Consider the following 18,464-nt stretch of genomic DNA (forward strand, 5'->3'; position numbering starts at 1 on the left):
TGCACCCCAACTTCGCAGTCAGACGGGACTCTCAGCCAGCCAGTAAAACAGAGGTTTATTAGACGACAGGAACATGGTCTAAAACAGAGCTTGCAGGTGCAGAGAACAGGACCCCTCAGCTGGGTCCATTTTGGAGGGCAGTGAGCCAGACAACCACGTCTGCACTTCACTCCATGTCCTAGCCAGCCCCAAACTGAAACTCCCTCCAGCCCCCCCTCCTCTGGGCTTTGTTCCTTTCCCAGGCCAGGAGGTCACCTGATTCCTTTGTTCTCCAACCCTTTAGCTCTCACCTTGCAGGGGGGAAGGGTCCAGGCCATCAGTTGCCAGGAAACAGGGTGTCGGCCATTCTCTGTGTCCAGACCCCTGCACACACCTGCCCTCTAGGGCTCTGCAGTGATCATACACCCTTACCCCACCACCTAGATACTTAAGAACTGCATAAGGGAAATTGAGGCACCCCCACAATATTCGGAGGAACCATTAAGAACAGTCCCACTTCGTCACAGTGTGCCTTCTAGGCGGGGGGGGGGGCCTCAAAATTCTTAGACACAGGGGTCAGAATTAGTATCACCATATTATAATTGGTGATGCAGAGTCACAGGCTAAGTAACCTGCCCAGGATCTCAGAGTGAATTAGTGGCGGAGCCAGGTCTCCTAATGCCCAGTCCCCTGCTCTAATCATTAGAGAAAACTTCTCTTCACTTGTTTAGTTCTATGGGTTATTAGTGCTGATAACCAGTCGTTCATTTAGCATTTCCTCCTTCGTTGGTGTTCGTTGGTGTTTGTTTGCTGATAAAATTACCCAGCCACTTTCTAAACCCTGCCCCAGTGATTGACACAGACACCCTTTGTTGCAGCAGCCCTGGAACAGACACTGTGGTCTAAATGCAGCACTAAATTTGCAGCTTCCTAGCACAGTCCTAGGAGCTTGACGGACAGGGGTTCAGTGAAGCACGCACCTCCCTTTTTGTGTTGCAATATTGACCCTGGGTGGGGTTGGGGTGAGAGAAGGATGGTGTGTGAAGGGAGTGGGGCAGGGGTGTGTGTGGGAAGGGTCGGGGGAGAGGCCACTGTCTCTGGGAGGTGGCTAATCCCTGTGATTGGAACTGGAGTCTCCCACAGCCTGGGTGAGTAGTCTACCCATAGGGGACAAAAGAGTGATTCACATTTAAGACAGCACCCTGTTCAAAACCCTTCCTCTCACGGGGTAGGATAGAACCAGGATATCCAACAGCTCAGCTGCGGAGCCTAACCACTATGCTACCTAGGGGTTCTCACACTCAAAACGTGCTTTGGCCTTTTAATAGTTTATTAAAGCGGAACAGAATCAACAGGCCAGACAGAAGGAAACCACTCTTCCAAGCCCTTCTCATCAGGCACAGGGAAGACTTGAACCAGGGTACTAACAGCCCAGGGGAGGGCCCTAACCACTGGGTGACAGAGTGCTGCTGACATTTACGTCTCAATTTGGCGAGTTAGTTAAGTGGAGCAGCTTCAACAAGAGAGCCTGAGGGAGCCCCACCTCAGAAAAACCTCAAAGTGCAGCAATTAAACCATTCACTTGAGCTGTAAGAGAACACTGCTTAAATCCCAGCCCTGCAAAGAGCAGGGGGCTTGACCCAAATGCTCCCATAGTCTAGGTGAGTACCCAAAATGCTGGACTATAGAGGGATTCTTACACTCTCTGTGGCCCAATGAATGTGTAATTTTTTTTTTTATTAAAGAGAAACAGCTTCAATAAGAGATGAAGAACACCTGATATCAGCATACCCCTGCTGTCAGTGATTTGGGTATTCACGTGAATGAGTGCAGACCCTTAGTCACAGCCCTTCTCACCAAGCACAGGAGGAACTGAACCAGGATTTCCGCCCCCATCTCCCAAACCTTACCAAGGGCTAGAGAGGAGGCAGGGCCTAGGCTGAAGGGAATGGCAGCTAGTGTCAATTCTACCTTGTTCAGCATTGTCCCTGGCTGCAGACCAGTGGGAGGGAAGGTGGCAGGGGTGCTGGGATGTGCAAGGGGTGGTAATTCCCCAGGTCATCGCCCAGCTCTTGGCAGAAAATGTCAGCAGCTCCCGTCTGCCAGCCCCCATATCTCCCTGCTCCCAGCACTGCTGGCATCTCTCTTCCTGCCACAAAAATTGCCTTCCACTGGGCTCCCCTCTTGCTCTCTCCACTGTCTCTAGCTCCTGTCTCTCCTGTTCCTAGTGGCTGGGTTCCAACTCTTGGTCGCTCTGCAGTAACATTTCCCGCACACCCCCCTCCGCGCGCCCCCCGCCCCCCCGGCCGCCCTCGTGAGGCAGGATCCAAACTGCTGTTTCTCTTGCTAGAGCCACAAGATTTGCTTCCTCGTGGGAAAACAATTTCTTGTCTTGTAAATGGCTCCTGGTTTTTGACTGACTAGGCAAGTCGCCAACAGCTGTAATTGACTCAGAAGGAGCCCAGGTAGTTAGCCCAGAAACTCCATAGAAAGAAGCCTCCAACAGCTTCCCATCCTTCCCCCTAAGCCTTGACTGTCCAGCCCCACTTCCCCTACAGCCACCACGCCGTCCCTTTCCATGAACTACCCAGTGAGGAGAGGCCTATAAACAAGAGACCCCCAGTACTAGCTGTTATAATGCGCAATGATTGTTGCGGAAATATTTCCGTGAGCCATTAAACTGTTACAATGGAAGCTGCAGGGAATCCCTGGCTGCCTTTCCAGGGTGAGAATTTTGCCAGGGATAGAATCACAGGGCCCGGGCCCAGCAAGAATAACCTCACCCACAAAGTAAAAGAAGAGCTTTTTCAGTGGCTGGGTTCTGTTCAGCCCAATGTGGGAGACCACTGAGAAAGGAAGACGCATTTATGGATCTGGTTAAAGCCTCCAGCTGCCCCCTGGCTTCCTTGGGGCCAGGGAGGGGGAGAGGTAGAGGGGCAGTTCTTTTACTTTGTGGGTGAGGTTATTCTTGCTGGGCCTGGGCCCTGCAATTCTATCCCTGGCGAGAGCAGCATGATCCAGTGCCTTGACTGTATTTTGGGTGCCACCGAGCAAAGGCAGGGCCACAGCATAAGGAGAAAAGGGGAAACTGCGATTCTTTGTTCAAAAATGGGATGGTTGCTTCAGACAGTTCCTCAGGCTGGAGGTCTCTAGCTCAGGGGAGAGAAAGCTCTGACATATTTCCGTTGGTGGCCATGCCTGCCTGGGGGATTTCTTGACGTCCAGGTGCAGTGGTGCAGGCCCCTCATGGAGTGGCGATCAGATCCCAGCCCTTCCGCACTGTGGCCACTGACTGCACTGGGAGCAAAGCAGGCCTAGTACTGCTAGCAGCTCTCATGAGGGCTACCCCAGTTTGAAGCCGGGGAGAACTGCACCAGTGCAAACAGCCGCTTGGCCTATCGGCACTAGGGCTTCACACTGGTGCAGTTGCAGTGATGGCTGTGACTGGCTCAGACTGGTGCCTGGGGAAGTGGAAACTAGCTCGTGAGACATAGAGCCTTTCAAATCCACCGCCATCTCCACAGCTCATCCCCCCAAGCACCACTGGGAGGAGGGGCCGAGGACTGGACAGGCTGCAGAGCCTGGACTTCCATCTTATCCCCAGATGCTCCTCCTGAACACGGGTAAGGTGGGTAGAGTATGGGTCAGCTTGGGTTGCCACTGCCCAGGCTCCCCCAGCTCTGGGGCTGGAAAGGAGGGTCTCAGAATCAGGTCCCCAGGCTCCTCTCACTAGCCTGAAATTCACATGGGGGGGAAAAGAAAATATCAAATCTGCTAAAGGAAAAGCAACAAATAACCGACCTGGCAGCCATTCAGTGATTGCAGGGCTCCGAAAATAAAGGCAGGAGCCTGCAGCTAGCCACCTTCCCTGATGGCCCTGGCACAAGTGCGGGGATCTCGGTGTCCATAGCACAGAGTAGGCTGCGTGCTGCAAACACAAGGGGGATTGGCAGGGAAGCAGGATCGGGGCTAAGAGTTAGAATCTTGTTTTATTCACACAAAAAAGGCTGCAGTGCCTGGAAGGAGCCTGTACAGTGCAAAGGAACTCATCATGAAAAGCCTTGTCTTGGCACGGGGCTTGGTCCCAATCCCAGCCATTAGCATAGATGTGTTAGATTTAATTATAATGCTAGTGGAATGCCTCAACTCGTCAGAGGCGTTTCCCCGATGGGTGGTCCTACTTCCCCTGCTAGATGTATTGGTGTGGCTGAGAAGGGACTGCAGAGAACAGGGTGCCAGCTAAGCACTTGGCAGGCACCAGAAAAGGTCTGTACAAGTCCCCCCATGGGAAACATCGCAGGCTGAACGGGAGTCAAAAGGTTGTGCTAGCTGGTGGGAGTGAAACCTGGACTGTCCCGCGAGGCAAGAGAGTGGAGCCTGTTGGTGGGTAAAAGATCCCACAGATTAACACAAACATCTAATCTTAAAGGACACCAGATGAGAGGGGAGCAAAGGAAAACAGAAGGGAAGTCCAGGCAGTAGCGTGACAAGCACACACACCCCCTGGAGCAACCATCGCTGGGCTTGCTGCCTCATTATCTTGTCAGAAGGTAATTGGATCCCAGGTTTATTGTACAATAGCATAGATTAGTTCACCAGCCATCCTGGCCCAGGGTAATCTTGTTACAGGATTACACAGCCACATGTGAGTCCCGCCCAACTGGCTGATGGATACACAAGGATCGCTCCTAGAGGGGGAAATGGCAGAGGGGAACTTTCTCTGCAACATCTTGGCAGACCTGTAGTTTTCACAAGAGTCTGATGCATCAGGAGCGTCCAGGGTCTCAGGCCCAGAGCACGCGGCTGCAAATGGACTGCTCTGCACCGAGTACCACCAGCCTTTTCTGTCCTGCACAGACCACAAGTAAGGCTGCGAGTCAGTCACGGCTTCTGTGATTTTATGTGACCTCCGCCACTCCAGCCCCGGGGGGCGGGGCTTGGGCTGCTGTGATTTATTGTTTACTGCCTGCATCTGGTCCCTGACTTTTACTAAAAATACACCTCACAAAAATCTTAGCTTTGGTGATGATCAGTCCCTGGCCACCAGGGGGCAGCAGGGGAGCAAACAGGGAGCACTGTATTAATGACACCTCCACCCCTAACCAAATGGGGATTTTCACAACAAAGCAGAGCTCAGGACCTGCCTTCCCTCATAGGTAGGGTTGCCAATTCCTGTATTCTCGTATTCCTGGAGGTTTTAGCACATGACAATTTTTAATTAAATATTAATCTTTAATTCCTGGACACTCCAGGCCAACCCTGGAGGGTTGGCAACCCTAAATTCATAGGCCTTAGGTCTCCCTTTCCAGTGCATGTAAGAGGCACATGCACCAACCCTTTGCAACAGCGCAAATCCAGGGGATGGCTCAGGGTATAAAGATCAGAGCTGAAATACCTTGAATCGCTAGAAATGTAAATGGCATCAGGGCTCATCCAGCTCCGCCTTCCCTGGCATTACTGTAAATTGCACTAGACTGATGAAGCAGTTGCATGTGGAGATTAAGGATCATCCAAACCAGGGTCAACTGCAAAGTTCATGTGTTTAGAGCAGTACCTGATCCCAACTGCTGCAAACTGATAAATTTTGCCGTTGATCCCGGTTTCTGAAGTCAATGTCTCCAGTCCCCTTTTCCATGCCAGGAAAATTTACATGCAGCTGTGATCAGGCTAGTGTGACTCTTATTATCTGGCAGGACAAAGCCACTAGATGCATGAGTTAATGTAGCAAGCTAAGTAGCACAGATCTGCTTGTGTACACCTTGTGTACATTACTTTAACATACATGTGACTTGCTGTCTTCAGTCAGCAGTCTTGTTGGGGTGCTACAGGGAGCAGCAGCTGGAGGTTAGCTGCAAACCAGTCATTCCTTCAGCTGCATTCTGTTGTGACATGGCCAGCAGGACGGCCTGCACTCACCCACTGAAGAAGTAACACAGATGGGAAGAGATGCTAAAATAAGCAGCAAGAGCCTCTGGCACGAGCACATCAAGCATGTTGTGTTTATTTTAAAGGAAAACCAGCTCCATCCAAATGTGTCGGGGGAGGCAAGATTCCCCTATCAAGATCCAGCTTCTTTCCAAAGCTTCAATATACACCCATGTCCCATTATCAGTTGTAAGAACTATAAATCAGTGAGGGATGTGATTATCTGCAGGCTGTGCATCCAGGATGAAGCAGCTACTAGTGTTAAGGTCCAGCTCCAACCTGCATTAACATTTAGATGACACAAAAAGAAACCAAGTTTTGTAGGAGCAGTGCTAGTCAGCAAAAGGAATAGAGATTCAGTTTGCTGGTAGATCCAGCTGCTTTAATATTTGTATATAATAACCCAGCTCTGCTGCTAGTAGACTCCAGGGACTTCACATTACCCTACGCACGGAGCTTGTCTGTTATATGATAGAGCAGAGTTAATTTTTGCATGCCTTCTGGAAGCCCATTCCTAGCAGGGCAGAGGGATTCACTAAGGCTGTCCACTCCCCCAGGGGTTCATTTGCAAGGAAGGAGTTCTTGTCTCGGCAGACTGTGATGGATTCCATAGGGCTGAGTGTCGCTGGCTAGAGACATGCTGTTGAGAAGGGCACTGGCTAGAGCGAATACTCTGATGGGCCGTGGTAGTATAATGCCTCGTAGAACTTGCTTCCTTGAAAATTTAAGCTGATGGATTGGGGGGGGGGGGGGGAATGAGGTTACCTAAAGAGAGCACTATTGTGGGCCAGAGGCCACCTACCCAAGTGGTGTAAAACATCCTAGCTCCATTAAAGTCAATAATAGGTATGCCAATGAGTGCCAGCTAAAGTCTGGCCCTAGATCTGTAAGAGGTGCTCAGATATTACAGGGCGGCGCTCATGTTTGTTACAGGACGTGCACTGGCACAGAAAGCTACCCACTAGTGCACACACAAAAAGCCGATCTTTTCATTCATACACAAGATACAACGTTTTTTTTTAGTGAGGTCTGTGTGTTTAATCAGACAAACTGCAAAGTATCTACACCAATATCAGAGTTTCAAAGAACCCCCGCCTCCCCCTCCACAAATCTGGGGACTTGAGGTTTTTCCAAAAAGTTTTATTATATAAAAAAAAAAAAGGGGGGGGGGGAGAACTAGATAGTTAGACACTCAAAAGGCAGTGGGGTGGGGAGCAGGGAAGAGAGGCAGATCACCTTGTTCTCTGCATAGTCAGCAGCCGGAGATTTTACAAAACACTGTTAACAAGTTACAATAGCAGAAGAATACCTTGTACGGTGTTATTTATTTCCCTGAATCAATGCAAAAGAGCATCAGACTCATTAGGTAAAGAGATTCCTCTTCAGTTTATTGGCTTAAAATGTAAAATTGGCAAAAACACACTGGTGCGAGAGGACAGTCTCCCCATCCTGCTGCCTCCAGGGTATTAGTCGGTTCCAACGGCAGTATCCAGCCCTGAGACATGAGAGGACCTAGGGTCTGTCATGTCCACACACAGGAGGGTCACCCTGCTCTACCATACTCGAGATCATGCACAGTGGAGAAGGGTTTACTCTGAACCTGGGACAAAAAAAGAATTGAAGGAATCCTGCTCTATTCTTCTTCAAAGCTCGCCAAAGACAGGGAACGAGAGCATCCCGTGTTCACTTACACTATTAATCGTCATTATTGCTACACCAGCTGTGGTAAAATCAGACAGAGCTGGAAACAACCAATGTTCAAGTCATTCTGTTCCCCCATCTTTCTTTGAAAAAACGTACATATTGAAAAAAAGTCTTTTCGGTCTGTACAGCTGCCGTTGCCTCCCCTCCCCAGCTCTCGCCAGCCTGCTGGGCTTCAGCATATTCCAATTTTTGTTTCTGGAGCAACGATTTCTTCTTGGTGGTAGGTGTGTAAAGTTATATCAATTATACAAGCATCACTGGCACAACACACGCTTAATGTCCCCCACCCACACACTTTCTCTGCATGTTAGAAACCTTACCAAAAATGGGGACGGGAACCTGATCTCGCTAGAAATGAGGATTTCTCCCCAACTGCTCAACGTAGGCAAAAAGACACAGAACCTGACAAAGGGAGCGAAAGTCCCGGCTCATGAATGCAGCAATCTCGCCACAGCAACTTTTATGCTGTGCAGAAAAACTAAAAGGTCCAAGTCCAAAATTCATTTAAAAGACTACAGAAAATTAACCTTCTTCCAACCAAGAAAGGTAGGAACTTTTCTTGGAGAGGAGTGGAAACTCAGCTTTTTCGAGAGAGAGGGAGAGAACCAGGTTTAATAAATAAGAGTGAGATGCAGGGCTGGGTTTGCGTTTTCATCAGTCCCATTTTCCCTGAGCTCCTAGGGGGGGAAAAAAAAAAGAAAAAAAAATGCCTAAAAGGAAGATTCTTGTTTGGGTCACAGCATCTCTGGGAGAAAAGGAACCACCCCTTCCACCATGCCCAGGTTTGGAAGAGAATGGCCGTAAAGCTAGATTTCTAGCCGCACTTAAGGGGATAGGTTGGGAAGTCACAATGATCTCATCCCTCTGCACCTGCTTCTCCCCTGCTGGACTGGGAGGGTTTTATTTTGAGAGGCCAAGGCTGGGGCCACTTCAGTTAATGGGAGTTGTGTCCTGGATTTCCGTGGGGCCTGTACGTGGCTGCAAGAGCTCAGGAGAAGGCGGCTTCAAAAAGAGTCTACAAGCCAGGGTGGAGTCACACGCCACCTAATTTTCTGACCCTAATGATTTTTAATCACAAAGTCATACCAGCAATACAGACCAGATACGTGAGTTAAAGATGATCTATAAATAGCAGCACCGTTAGACTATCTCCCAAGGTTGCTTGCATTGTAGTATGACCAGGCAGAGGTAGAGGGGACTGAAGGACAGATCCCATTGACGCCAACAGGAGTTTTGGCACAGATGGCTGCGGAAGGAGGATTTAGCTCACATGCAGCCAGTCATCTCCATGAATGCCCCATGACACTTCTCTCACCCCACTAGCTCCACCTGGGGGATTCACCACTGCTGCTAAGACATTTCTGCAGCTTGCGACTGAGACACAAGGACCTGGCACATGGTGGTGGTTTGGCTCAATTGCCCTAAAGATGGGGAACAATCCCAACATTGGAAAAGCATTAGGGTCATGGAGGAAGAAAATGTATGAAAAAATACCAAACCCCATTTTGCTCCAGACCCCATCCTAATGGCTGGGGTGGTCAGGGAGGGGGGGCGGCACATCAGAATCAAATCACTTGCTTCCACTTCCAATGTCACGCATGGCTGTGCCTCCTGCTTTTCAAGGTTTTTTTTTTATCCCATGTGCTTCTGAGATTTCACTCACCCCAGCTGGCATTTCTGCAGGGGAAGGATTTGTGCCTGCCCAGCACTCCTTACCACTCCCCAGAAAAGAAGTTCTCCTCCGCATCAAGAACGGGCATCTGAGCCAGACCAAACCCAGCATTGGGCAGAATGGATCATTTCGAACCATGATGCCAGCCTACAATTCTGGGAGTCATCTCAGCCATGTGCCAAAGCGCCCCACAGGACAGATGCCACCTAAAGGAAGCAATTAGGACAGCACCTGTTTGGGACAGCTAAACTCTTTGAATAATGCATGGACTAAGTGGGCCACAAGTTGGGCTTAGAGCACGGTCCCTCAGTTGCCAAAGGGATTTGGTCCGTGGGGATTTTTGGCACACTGAAGAGCATCCAAAAATACAGACAAAAACGAGCGAGTGATGACAATAACCAAAGCCTTGCGGGCAAATGGCAAAGAATTCCAGTTACATCCAATTGCAGACACGAGCGTTACCTTAGAAAAAACACATGCAACTAATTCAACAGGCGACTCGAGGGCTATGTACAAAACCAGGCTTTTTTAAGAAGCCATTACCCCACAGAAAGCTGCTGGGCTTCCCCAGTTGAACAGCGTAACTTTGCTACAAAGAGGTGATTGAAATAGGGCTTCGGTGGCTGCTTGGGTTTTCTAGTTTGTTTAAAGAATCACCCATTATGAGGGGAAGGCAGGAGCGAGATCGGTCATTGAAAACGGACAAACTCAGAAGCATTTCCAGCCCCTGTATGTGGCGTAGGAGAGGGCAGTCCTGCGGCCCCCTTCTGCCACCCCACCGAGCACCCTCCCTTCTAGAGGTTGGCCAAGCACATCTCGGTCCTGCTCCAAGGACGGGCCCACACCACATGGGGCTTTATGACTGGAACTCATTTAGAATGAGGAAATCCTTAAGGACAGAGCAGGTGGGACCTCGCCTGGCGCATTTGGAGATCTGGGCCGAAGACCAGCCAGCTGTCTTGGCCAAGGATGGGGCAGTGTCTCTTGCGTTCTCTCCTGTCTTTGGCACAGCACCTGCCCATTAATGACACTTTGCCCACATGGGCACCATTTGCTATTCCACCCACCTCCCTGTCTCTCTCATTCGGACATTCCAGGTCCACCCCAAAGAGGGATAAAAGCAGCGTGGAGCCTTTCTTCTGCAGCCAAATGAGAAGTGGGCCTGCTGTTCCTTTGGCAGTGCTTTGGCCTCACCTCCAAAACGGGGGTGCACGCTGCCAGCACGCAGCTGCATTAGGGCACCCTACTGACAGGGATGGAGCCCCATGACATTCTGGAGTTAACGAGAGTTGAGGTTTCCTCCCTCCTTCCACCACTGAAGAGAGTGGTCCTTTTGCTTAGCACAGTCACTGAAAGGCCAGGCTCATTCTCCATTTTAACACTTCCCGCTGTAGATCTCAGCACAGCAGTCCTCCCTTGTCCATTTGGGACCAGTATCTGAGACACAGATCATTCATTTGCAGTGTTGTCCTAGAGTGCAACTAATGACCTGCATCCAAGTGCTGGGCCAGCCCAGCTCTTACTGCCCTGCATACAATCCATCCATCTGCCTGTCAGCTAAAAGCAGATGGAGAGTTGTCTCTTGACCCGTGGCTACTGTAATCTCTCCTGCACCATGACTAACTTGGCTGTAAATAGTCTATTAGCTTCTCTATCAGGGTAAGGGTCACCAGAAAACTCCCCTTAACAGCAGCTTGCAAACTTAAGTCTGCTGTTTATTCACAAGCCTGATGAAAAATACAACCAGCCGCTTGTGTGTTAGCTGCTGTCAAGGCAGCCTCTGCTACCTGGCTGCATAAATACAAGCATGGAAGCCACACATGCACCATCAGAGAGCGTTAACTGGGAGCAACAAGCTGTTTGCCGAAGAAAGTACATAGGATCCAATCCCACAGAGTGCTGAGCAACCTGAGCTCCCAAGGATTTCAGTGGGAAGTGAGGGCTCTTAGCACCTCACGGAATCAGGCCCTTCCTCCTCCCTTTCCCCCCCAAGGCTTAGAATAGAGATTTTGCAGGATTTCCGCATTCAGGGGCCCAAGGCCAGCTTGCAGCAAGGGCACAACTAGGCCAGACACCAATACACGAGGCAAGGAGGTTGCTTCCCTACCTTACCATGCTGCACACAGAGCAGGTACAAAGATCTCACCAGGATTCCAAAAGATCTCAGCTCTAGCTGCTGAAGCATGGGGTTGAGTGGAAGCCCTGAACTAGTGGTCTTCCCCATGGGAGCCCTTTCCCAGACCCTCACCTGCACCCAGAGAAAACAGCCATGGAAGCTGGGCTAAAGCAGGAGACTCCACAGTTTTAACTTTTAGGCAGGTCTGGAGTTTAGGTGATGCCCCCTGTAGCTCAAGACCTATTATGGAGTGAAGATGGAGGGGAAGGCCCCTCTGCTCTCAGGCAGAATGGAGACTTCACCTCTACCCCAAATGCATCCATAAGTAGTTCTTGAAACCATGCCTCCATGGAATGGGTGATGCTCTCCCAAGCTCAGCAGCCTGCGGAGGATAAGACAATGGGGCACGGCCAGGACCCCAATTCCCTAGGTAAGCTAGCTCCACATCAGGCCTTGATTCAGACACAAAGAGCCCTTTGCTGGGCAGAGGCTTTCCTGACTGTGGCAGAGCTGGCATGAACACCAAAGTGTCCCAAGAGTGACCGACCCTGCTTCTCTGGCACTATAAACCTTGGAGTAAACTAAGATGCAACTGAATGAGTGGAATGAGGAGAGGTAGGGAGGGTCTGGCTAGGTGTTCTCCACATGTGCTGCTTAGGGTGCTGGCTGGAAGACCGGGGTACTTCATTGAAGAATACCCCTCAAACAATAGGGGGTTGGCAGCAAGGGTAGGAAAAAGGAGGGGTATCCTGCCCCATTGGCATTTGCCTTAGTGTGTCTCTAAGAAGTAGTCATCTAGATTAAAGGTTCCCTTTGCTGGGTCAGATGAGACTGGAAGACAGAAACCTGCAGCTCATGATCTAACATGGTCCTGAAACAAGTCAGAAGTCACTAGCACCATGAGCAGCAACACTGAACCCCAATGCAGCTGCATGTGCAACTCAGCCATGAAGTCCTTCTAGCTCTCCAGTAGAACCTCGCACAGGGAAAAAAAATCACCTCAAGAGCCTCCAGGTCTATATGGCACAGTCAGCATCCCTGATCCAAAACTCACTTGTGCCTGGGACCTGCAGCAAGGCAAGGGGGCTGGTGCTGGTGTCTCAATGCCACAGCCCTGTACACCAGCAGGATGGGGCAGTGGAGACCGAGTCATGCGAGCACTGAAATGTGAATGTCCTCTCTGGAAGAGTCTCTCAGTCTGAAACAACAAACACTCCTGTAGCGAACTGCAGCCAAGTCTGCTCTGGGAACAGGCGTAGGGAGCAGAGAGGTATGGGGGAACCTTGTGCTGGTTTAAAAGAAAAAAAGAGAAAGGCTGGAAGCTGCGTGATCGGAGATTGAAAGGTGTCCATCTGTAGCACTAGCATCCAGTCCCAGCAGATCCAAGCGTTCCAGTGAGGAAGTCTAGGTCATTGTTAGACAGAGGTTGTCTAATGCCTTTCATTGCACTTCAGAACTACTAGGAGGAAGACCCCTGAAGGTCCCTCCAGCTTCTGCACAAACCTTCCCTCCTGGGTTTCTTCTGGAAAGGCTCCTTCTCCAACCCCCAGTCACTGCACACAGCCAATTCCCTTCAGACTCATCTCCAGGTCAAATGACCACACTTTGTTAAACACAGACCATAAATCAGTAATTAGTGATCAGGAGAACCCAGCCCCCCTCCACCTTGCGGGGCTAAAAAGCACCTAGTGCCACCCTCTGGGAGAAGGGCTAGTCACCAGAACCAGACTCTGCAAGGAGTTCCTGAGATGCCGCGTGTCTTGTGACATGTGCGTGGACACACCAGGAGGAGAGCAAGGTCTTTGGCACCAGGAGCCATCCCCACGTCTATAGGTTCTCGCCTGGCTGGTACTGGGGCTCTGTTGACGTGAAGTAGTCCTCCAAGAAAGCCTGCAGGTACTCGAAGGTGGGCCTTTCCTCTGGGTCCTTCCTCCAACACTGGCACATCAGATCGTGCAGCGATTCGGGGCACTCTGGAGGACAGGGCATCCGGTAGCCACGTTCCACCTGGTCCAGCACTTCCCGGTTAACCATACCTGATAGCCAAGAGAGGGAATAGTGAGACATACCAAGGCTAGCTGACTTGACTAAAATCATGTAGCTAGTCTGTGACAGAGCTAGGAACTGAACCTTGATCTTCTGCTAGCTAGATCTTCCTCAGCTCTAAATACAGCCAGTCACTCACTCCAAGCATGAATGGGAGGAGAACTTGATCCAAGGCAGGAGGTCTAGGGCTTCACTCAAGGCTCAGAGAACGTCTTCTTCCAAGTACAAGATCCCCTCAGGTCTTTCCCACCATGGGGAAGGCCTCATTATCCACCCCCATCCCTAATCAGTGGCAGAAACCCCACAGCAAGTTTCTCCATTGAGGAGATGAGCCTAGGAGTCACCATGGCAACTTAGACAGAACACTACTCCATAGATCAGCTGGGATCTGCCACAGCCGGAGCGGATATCAGAGCCTGCAGTGGCCAGCAACTGCATAGGACCTCCTGGTGTCTACAGTCGGTACCTACTCTTACCTGGGTATGGCACTCTGCCCTTCGTGGTCAGCTCAGTCAAGAGGATTCCAAAGGACCAGACATCTGACTTGATCGTAAACCTGCCATACAAAGCAGCTTCCGGGGCTGTCCACTTAATCGGGAACTTGGCACCTAAGCAACAGAAATAGAAAATAAGATTCAGATGCAATCACCCTGTATGTCCACTAGAGGAGCCTACACGTGGAGAACGGAGGGATAGTGACACCACAATGGGTATGAGCTGAGAGCTACTCTAGGTGGGAGGTTTCACCAGCCGGACTTGCAGACCTCCGTTCAGAGGACTAGGCTACAGAACTAGCACTGGAGAAAAGTAATGCCTGCCCCATCTGCAGTCCGTGGCACTAGTGACAGTGATTGCTTCCCCTCTCACCCCTTACAGGGACAGCAAGCACCTTATTAAGTTTCATACCTAGGCGGGGACAGAGCCTGCATCAGGAGTAAGTCTGAGCATAAGATGGGGTCCCAAGTCCCATCCCCTTCACTTTCCAATAGCACCAGCAGGGAAGGGTGGGTAGAAGCAGGTGAACGGGAGTTAAAGTGCTGGTTTAAAAGTACACAATATGGAGCAGCAGGGTCACACCATACACATCCGAGCACAGGAGTGAGACTGCAGACTCCTGAGAAGTGCTGGATCAAGAGCCCTGCAGAGCTGTGTCCCTCAACACCTGCAGTCTGGGCTGTAGCTGTGCAGACTCCCTCACCAGCTTGGGGCAAGGGATTACTTCAGCCTTCATGCCCTGTTTAAGTACTTGGCACCCGTGCCAGTGGGGCAATCTATGCAGCGTGGGGGCCTGTCTGCAGGGAACCAGACAGGCCCACAAACAGTGGCTGGAAGGAAACAATTTTGAATCATTCCTGAGCTGGGCTGGGCTGGACTTGAACCTAGGAGCACATACCAATGGCTTGTGCCACCTTGTGCTCACCTGCCCTGCTCTGCAATGCTAAGCAGTTTGGGCCTCACTCATTTCCATTTTCCACAGCTTCCTTTGACACCTGCACGTAAAGGCGATGTGCACCCTCCCACTCCCCATACCTTGCCTGGCTGTGTATTCATTGTCCTCAATCAGCCGGGCCAAGCCGAAGTCGGCTACCTTGCACACCAGGTTTTCCCCCACCAGGATGTTGGCAGCTCGGAGATCCCGATGGACGTAGTTCATCCTCTCCACATATGCCATTCCAGATGCGATCTGTAGCCCACACATGGGACAGTGCGCAGAGAACGTTAGATGCTACAGGACATGGTTTGCCCAAACACTAGACCTCACAACTGTGCTCGTGTGAATGCAGAGCTGCTTGCAGCTGCGCTCTGGGCATGGTAAACAGTTGGCACTCCAGCAGCATCCTGGGAGGCTCTGGCTGAGGTGGAATGGAGGTGGTAAAGTGGCAGCCCAACATCAGCCTGGGGGCTGGGCCACACTGAGCTGATAGGACTTGGAAGGGGTTGGAGTTATTTTGCAACACTTCATCAGGCCAATGCAGGTTTGTGGCCGTAAATAAGACGCCGATGGGGGAGAAACAAAAGCCTGACAGTGATGAGGGATTTTCTTCTCCGGGATTCTATGTGAAATACCGCACAGAGCCCCAGACTGGGGTCCTTTTCTATAGCAGCCAGGTCAGGGCAGTAAAACCTGATAGGACCGATCCAGTGGCAGGAGCCAAGCTAGGGATGATAGCTGCTTTTTGTTCCCGTGTATGCACCATAGAATCAGGGCTACAGATCTAGCACAGAATCCCTCACAGTTTTCCGGAGTAACCCTCCAGAGCCCTATAAATCTGCTTAGGGCAGGCTGCTATTGACCTTTCACCACGGAGGTTGCCATAACACCAACAGCTGCTGGCAAAGACCCCAGAAGGTAGGCAATCCAAAGTCTAGCACTTTATGGCTCTGGCTGTGCCCTGACCAGCCAGTTCCCAGGCCTCATTTGAGAGCGCAACTGTGGCAGAGAAACAGAAAGGAGATAAGGGCAAGTGGGACAGAGGCCCTCCCATTCTGAACAGATTCTTCCTCTCTTCCCTGCCCACCCTGCCCCCATGGGATTGCTGGCTTTGGATCAGGTTACCCCCAAATTCAGAGGACAAGGACATCTGAGGCAGCGCCTCAAACTCTGGAGGACATTTCACTTTGGTGCTAGTAGATTCCTGTTGGCCTTGGATCGCACTCGTGAAGGCTAGTATGATGGTCCTGTCCTCTCTGACAGCTGAAGCCCCATACCCTACCCAGACCAGGCCCGAAGTCCAAGGGCCACAGCAGCCAAGAAGATAAAAGGGAAATTCAAACTGCAGCTCTCCATTGAGCCAGACCCACCTGAGCTGCCATGTCCACCAGCTGGGGCAGCCGCAGATACTTGCCCATCTCCCCCTTCAGGAAATCCAGTAAGCTCCCTAGGGTGGAAAGGCACAACCATCAGCTGCAGTTAGGAAGGAGCAGACACCAGACTCTCGGCCACTTGATGGTGTTTGAGCAGAATAGCAAAGAGGTGTCCTCATGCAGCTGCCCTTGGAGTTAGGAGATGATGGGAAGGGGGTGGGGTGAGGAGTCTTGTGCTAAGCCAACCTGCAGCCACCTGGGATTTCATTGCTCTACATCCACTTGGAACGCCACGGCAACAGTAAGGACGGAATCCAAATCCTCCTGCTCCAAAAAGCACAGGCCCCTGCCTGCTGAGCTGAAGACCAATCTGTTAGTGGGATGGGGCCTATGACACATTGAGCAGCTCCGGTTCCATCCAGGAGAGGGCAGCAGAGTGGGAACATTGTGAGGCAGGAAGTTCCAGCCCAGAACTGGGTGTGGTTATTCCTCTCTTCACAACCTGTGCCCTCCCCCTCCCCAGTCAGCTCCCAAGCAGGCCGTCTCCTTACCCCTCTGCACTCTAGTGGGCCCTAGCTCCCTTAACTCTATCCCTTCTAGTCGGGAACACTGCACATTGCCCATGGCAGGTGCTGCCGGTAAATCTCCAACACGCCTCCTATGGAGGAATGGGTAAGACTGCTCAGCTGGCTAGGTCTCCACCTCCACCCACTAGGATCCGGCTTTCCATGTATGGAAGCACTATGGAATCAGTTTTAGGGGAGAGATTCCTTCCAGCTCCCTCAGGTGGCTGCATCTCGCTGCTGCCGGTGGCCAGTGCAGCTTGCCCTACGCGCTTCTCTCTGCTCACACAGTAGGTTCAGTTTCAAATAGGAAGCAGTTCCTCAGTTATCAGAGCCTATGACTGCCCCAGCCCTATCCCCTGGGTGCCAGGCACTCACCTTTGCTCATGTACTCCGTTACAATGTAAATGGGCTCCTCTGACACCACCGCATACAGCTGAACCAGCTTCTCATGACGGAGTTTCTTCATTACCTGGGCCTCCTGCAGAAATGCCTCTGGAGACATGGTGCCGGGTTTCAGAGTCTTTATGGCCACCCGGGTGGTGCCATTCCAGGTCCCTGGAGCAGAAGCCAGAGACAGTTTATGAAGCAGCCCCAGGCGGATTAGGCGCTGCCTTTACAGGTGCTCACCTAGCACCCTGCCTTCAGGGGCGTGGTGCCCAGCACCCAGTCACCCCGGCACAGCCAGATTATGCCATGACACACTATCAACAGGATGTGCAGGGATGATGCCGCACCAGGCGTGGAAGCCCAAGTGCATGAGCCTGACTAGCACAGGGAGAGCTGCAGACTTCACCGCGCCCCACCCGACTTCTGACACATCAGCATTCCTTGAGCACTGAGCACTGGCCACAATCCACGGGTCTCTGCCGGTGCTAGAAGTTATTCCCTCCCATCCCATTTATACGGCCTGTTTGGTGGGCAGAGACACTCCCTCAGAGCGCCCTGGGGGGCACTTTCAGCGCTGGGGAAGCTTTGCATCACTCCAATGAGCACCCCTACTCCCACCCAGGTGGGAGACACCAGCCAGGAAGGAGAGATTACTCAAATCGCTGCAAGGAATAACGAAGGCTGAAATGCCTATTCTCTCATCCAGCCCTGGCTGTCAGAAATCCAGCTGGCTCATTAAGAAGTCAAGATGAGCAGACACTCCATGGCCCAGGCACCTGCTGCCGCTGCCGTAGGCGTGTGTGTTTGGAGGAATCCTTACCCATCCACACTTCTCCAAAGCAGCCTTGCCCCAGTTTCACCTCCAGTCGCAGAGACTCCCTGGGGATTTCCCAAGCATCCTTAGCAAGTCCTTGAGTTTGGGGCTTGGCAGTTGGGCACACGTTTGTGAGACGGTGGCACAAGCCATCAGCATGTTCTGGCAAGGGGGAAGATAGACAGGCATCGGGGGAGTTTAGATAGACGGCATCTTCACCGGAAGTCCTGCCAGCCTCAAAAGCAGCAGAGTCTGTTCTGATCATCATCCCCTCCCTTCTTACTTAAAATCCCATTATTTGGCTCTTCTCCATTTTATTTCAGTGGGAAGGGTGCCTGGGACCCTTTTGCCTAGAGTGCTACAATCCATGTGGAAGACAACATCCCCTGCCCACTTCAAATGGGGCCTGCCATTCACTGCTTACCTGCTAGGCATTTAGGCCATAGGTCT

The 18,464-nt window shown here is 51.4% G+C and overlaps 1 protein-coding gene across 5 annotated transcripts in view; it reads right to left on the reverse strand.

Annotated features, from left to right (window-relative positions):
• Nucleotides 1–6,953: 6,953 nt before the first annotated feature.
• SRC (SRC proto-oncogene, non-receptor tyrosine kinase) overlaps nucleotides 6,954–18,464 on the reverse strand; it is a 72,088-nt gene continuing 60,577 nt past the window's right edge. For all 5 annotated transcript variants that reach the window (XM_074970190.1, XM_074970192.1, XM_074970193.1 and 2 more), the window contains 6 exons: nucleotides 18,021–18,176; nucleotides 17,189–17,368; nucleotides 16,245–16,321; nucleotides 14,973–15,126; nucleotides 13,919–14,050; nucleotides 6,954–13,432 (listed from right to left, as the gene is read on the reverse strand). In XM_074970190.1, the coding sequence (XP_074826291.1) occupies nucleotides 13,224–13,432; nucleotides 13,919–14,050; nucleotides 14,973–15,126; nucleotides 16,245–16,321; nucleotides 17,189–17,368; nucleotides 18,021–18,176 (908 nt within the window). In that variant the 3' untranslated portion in view covers nucleotides 6,954–13,223. The remainder of the gene's footprint in view (nucleotides 13,433–13,918; nucleotides 14,051–14,972; nucleotides 15,127–16,244; nucleotides 16,322–17,188; nucleotides 17,369–18,020; nucleotides 18,177–18,464) is intronic.

The sequence above is a fragment of the Natator depressus genome, chromosome 13 (assembly GCF_965152275.1).
Source record: "Natator depressus isolate rNatDep1 chromosome 13, rNatDep2.hap1, whole genome shotgun sequence".
NCBI lineage: Eukaryota > Metazoa > Chordata > Testudines > Cheloniidae > Natator > Natator depressus.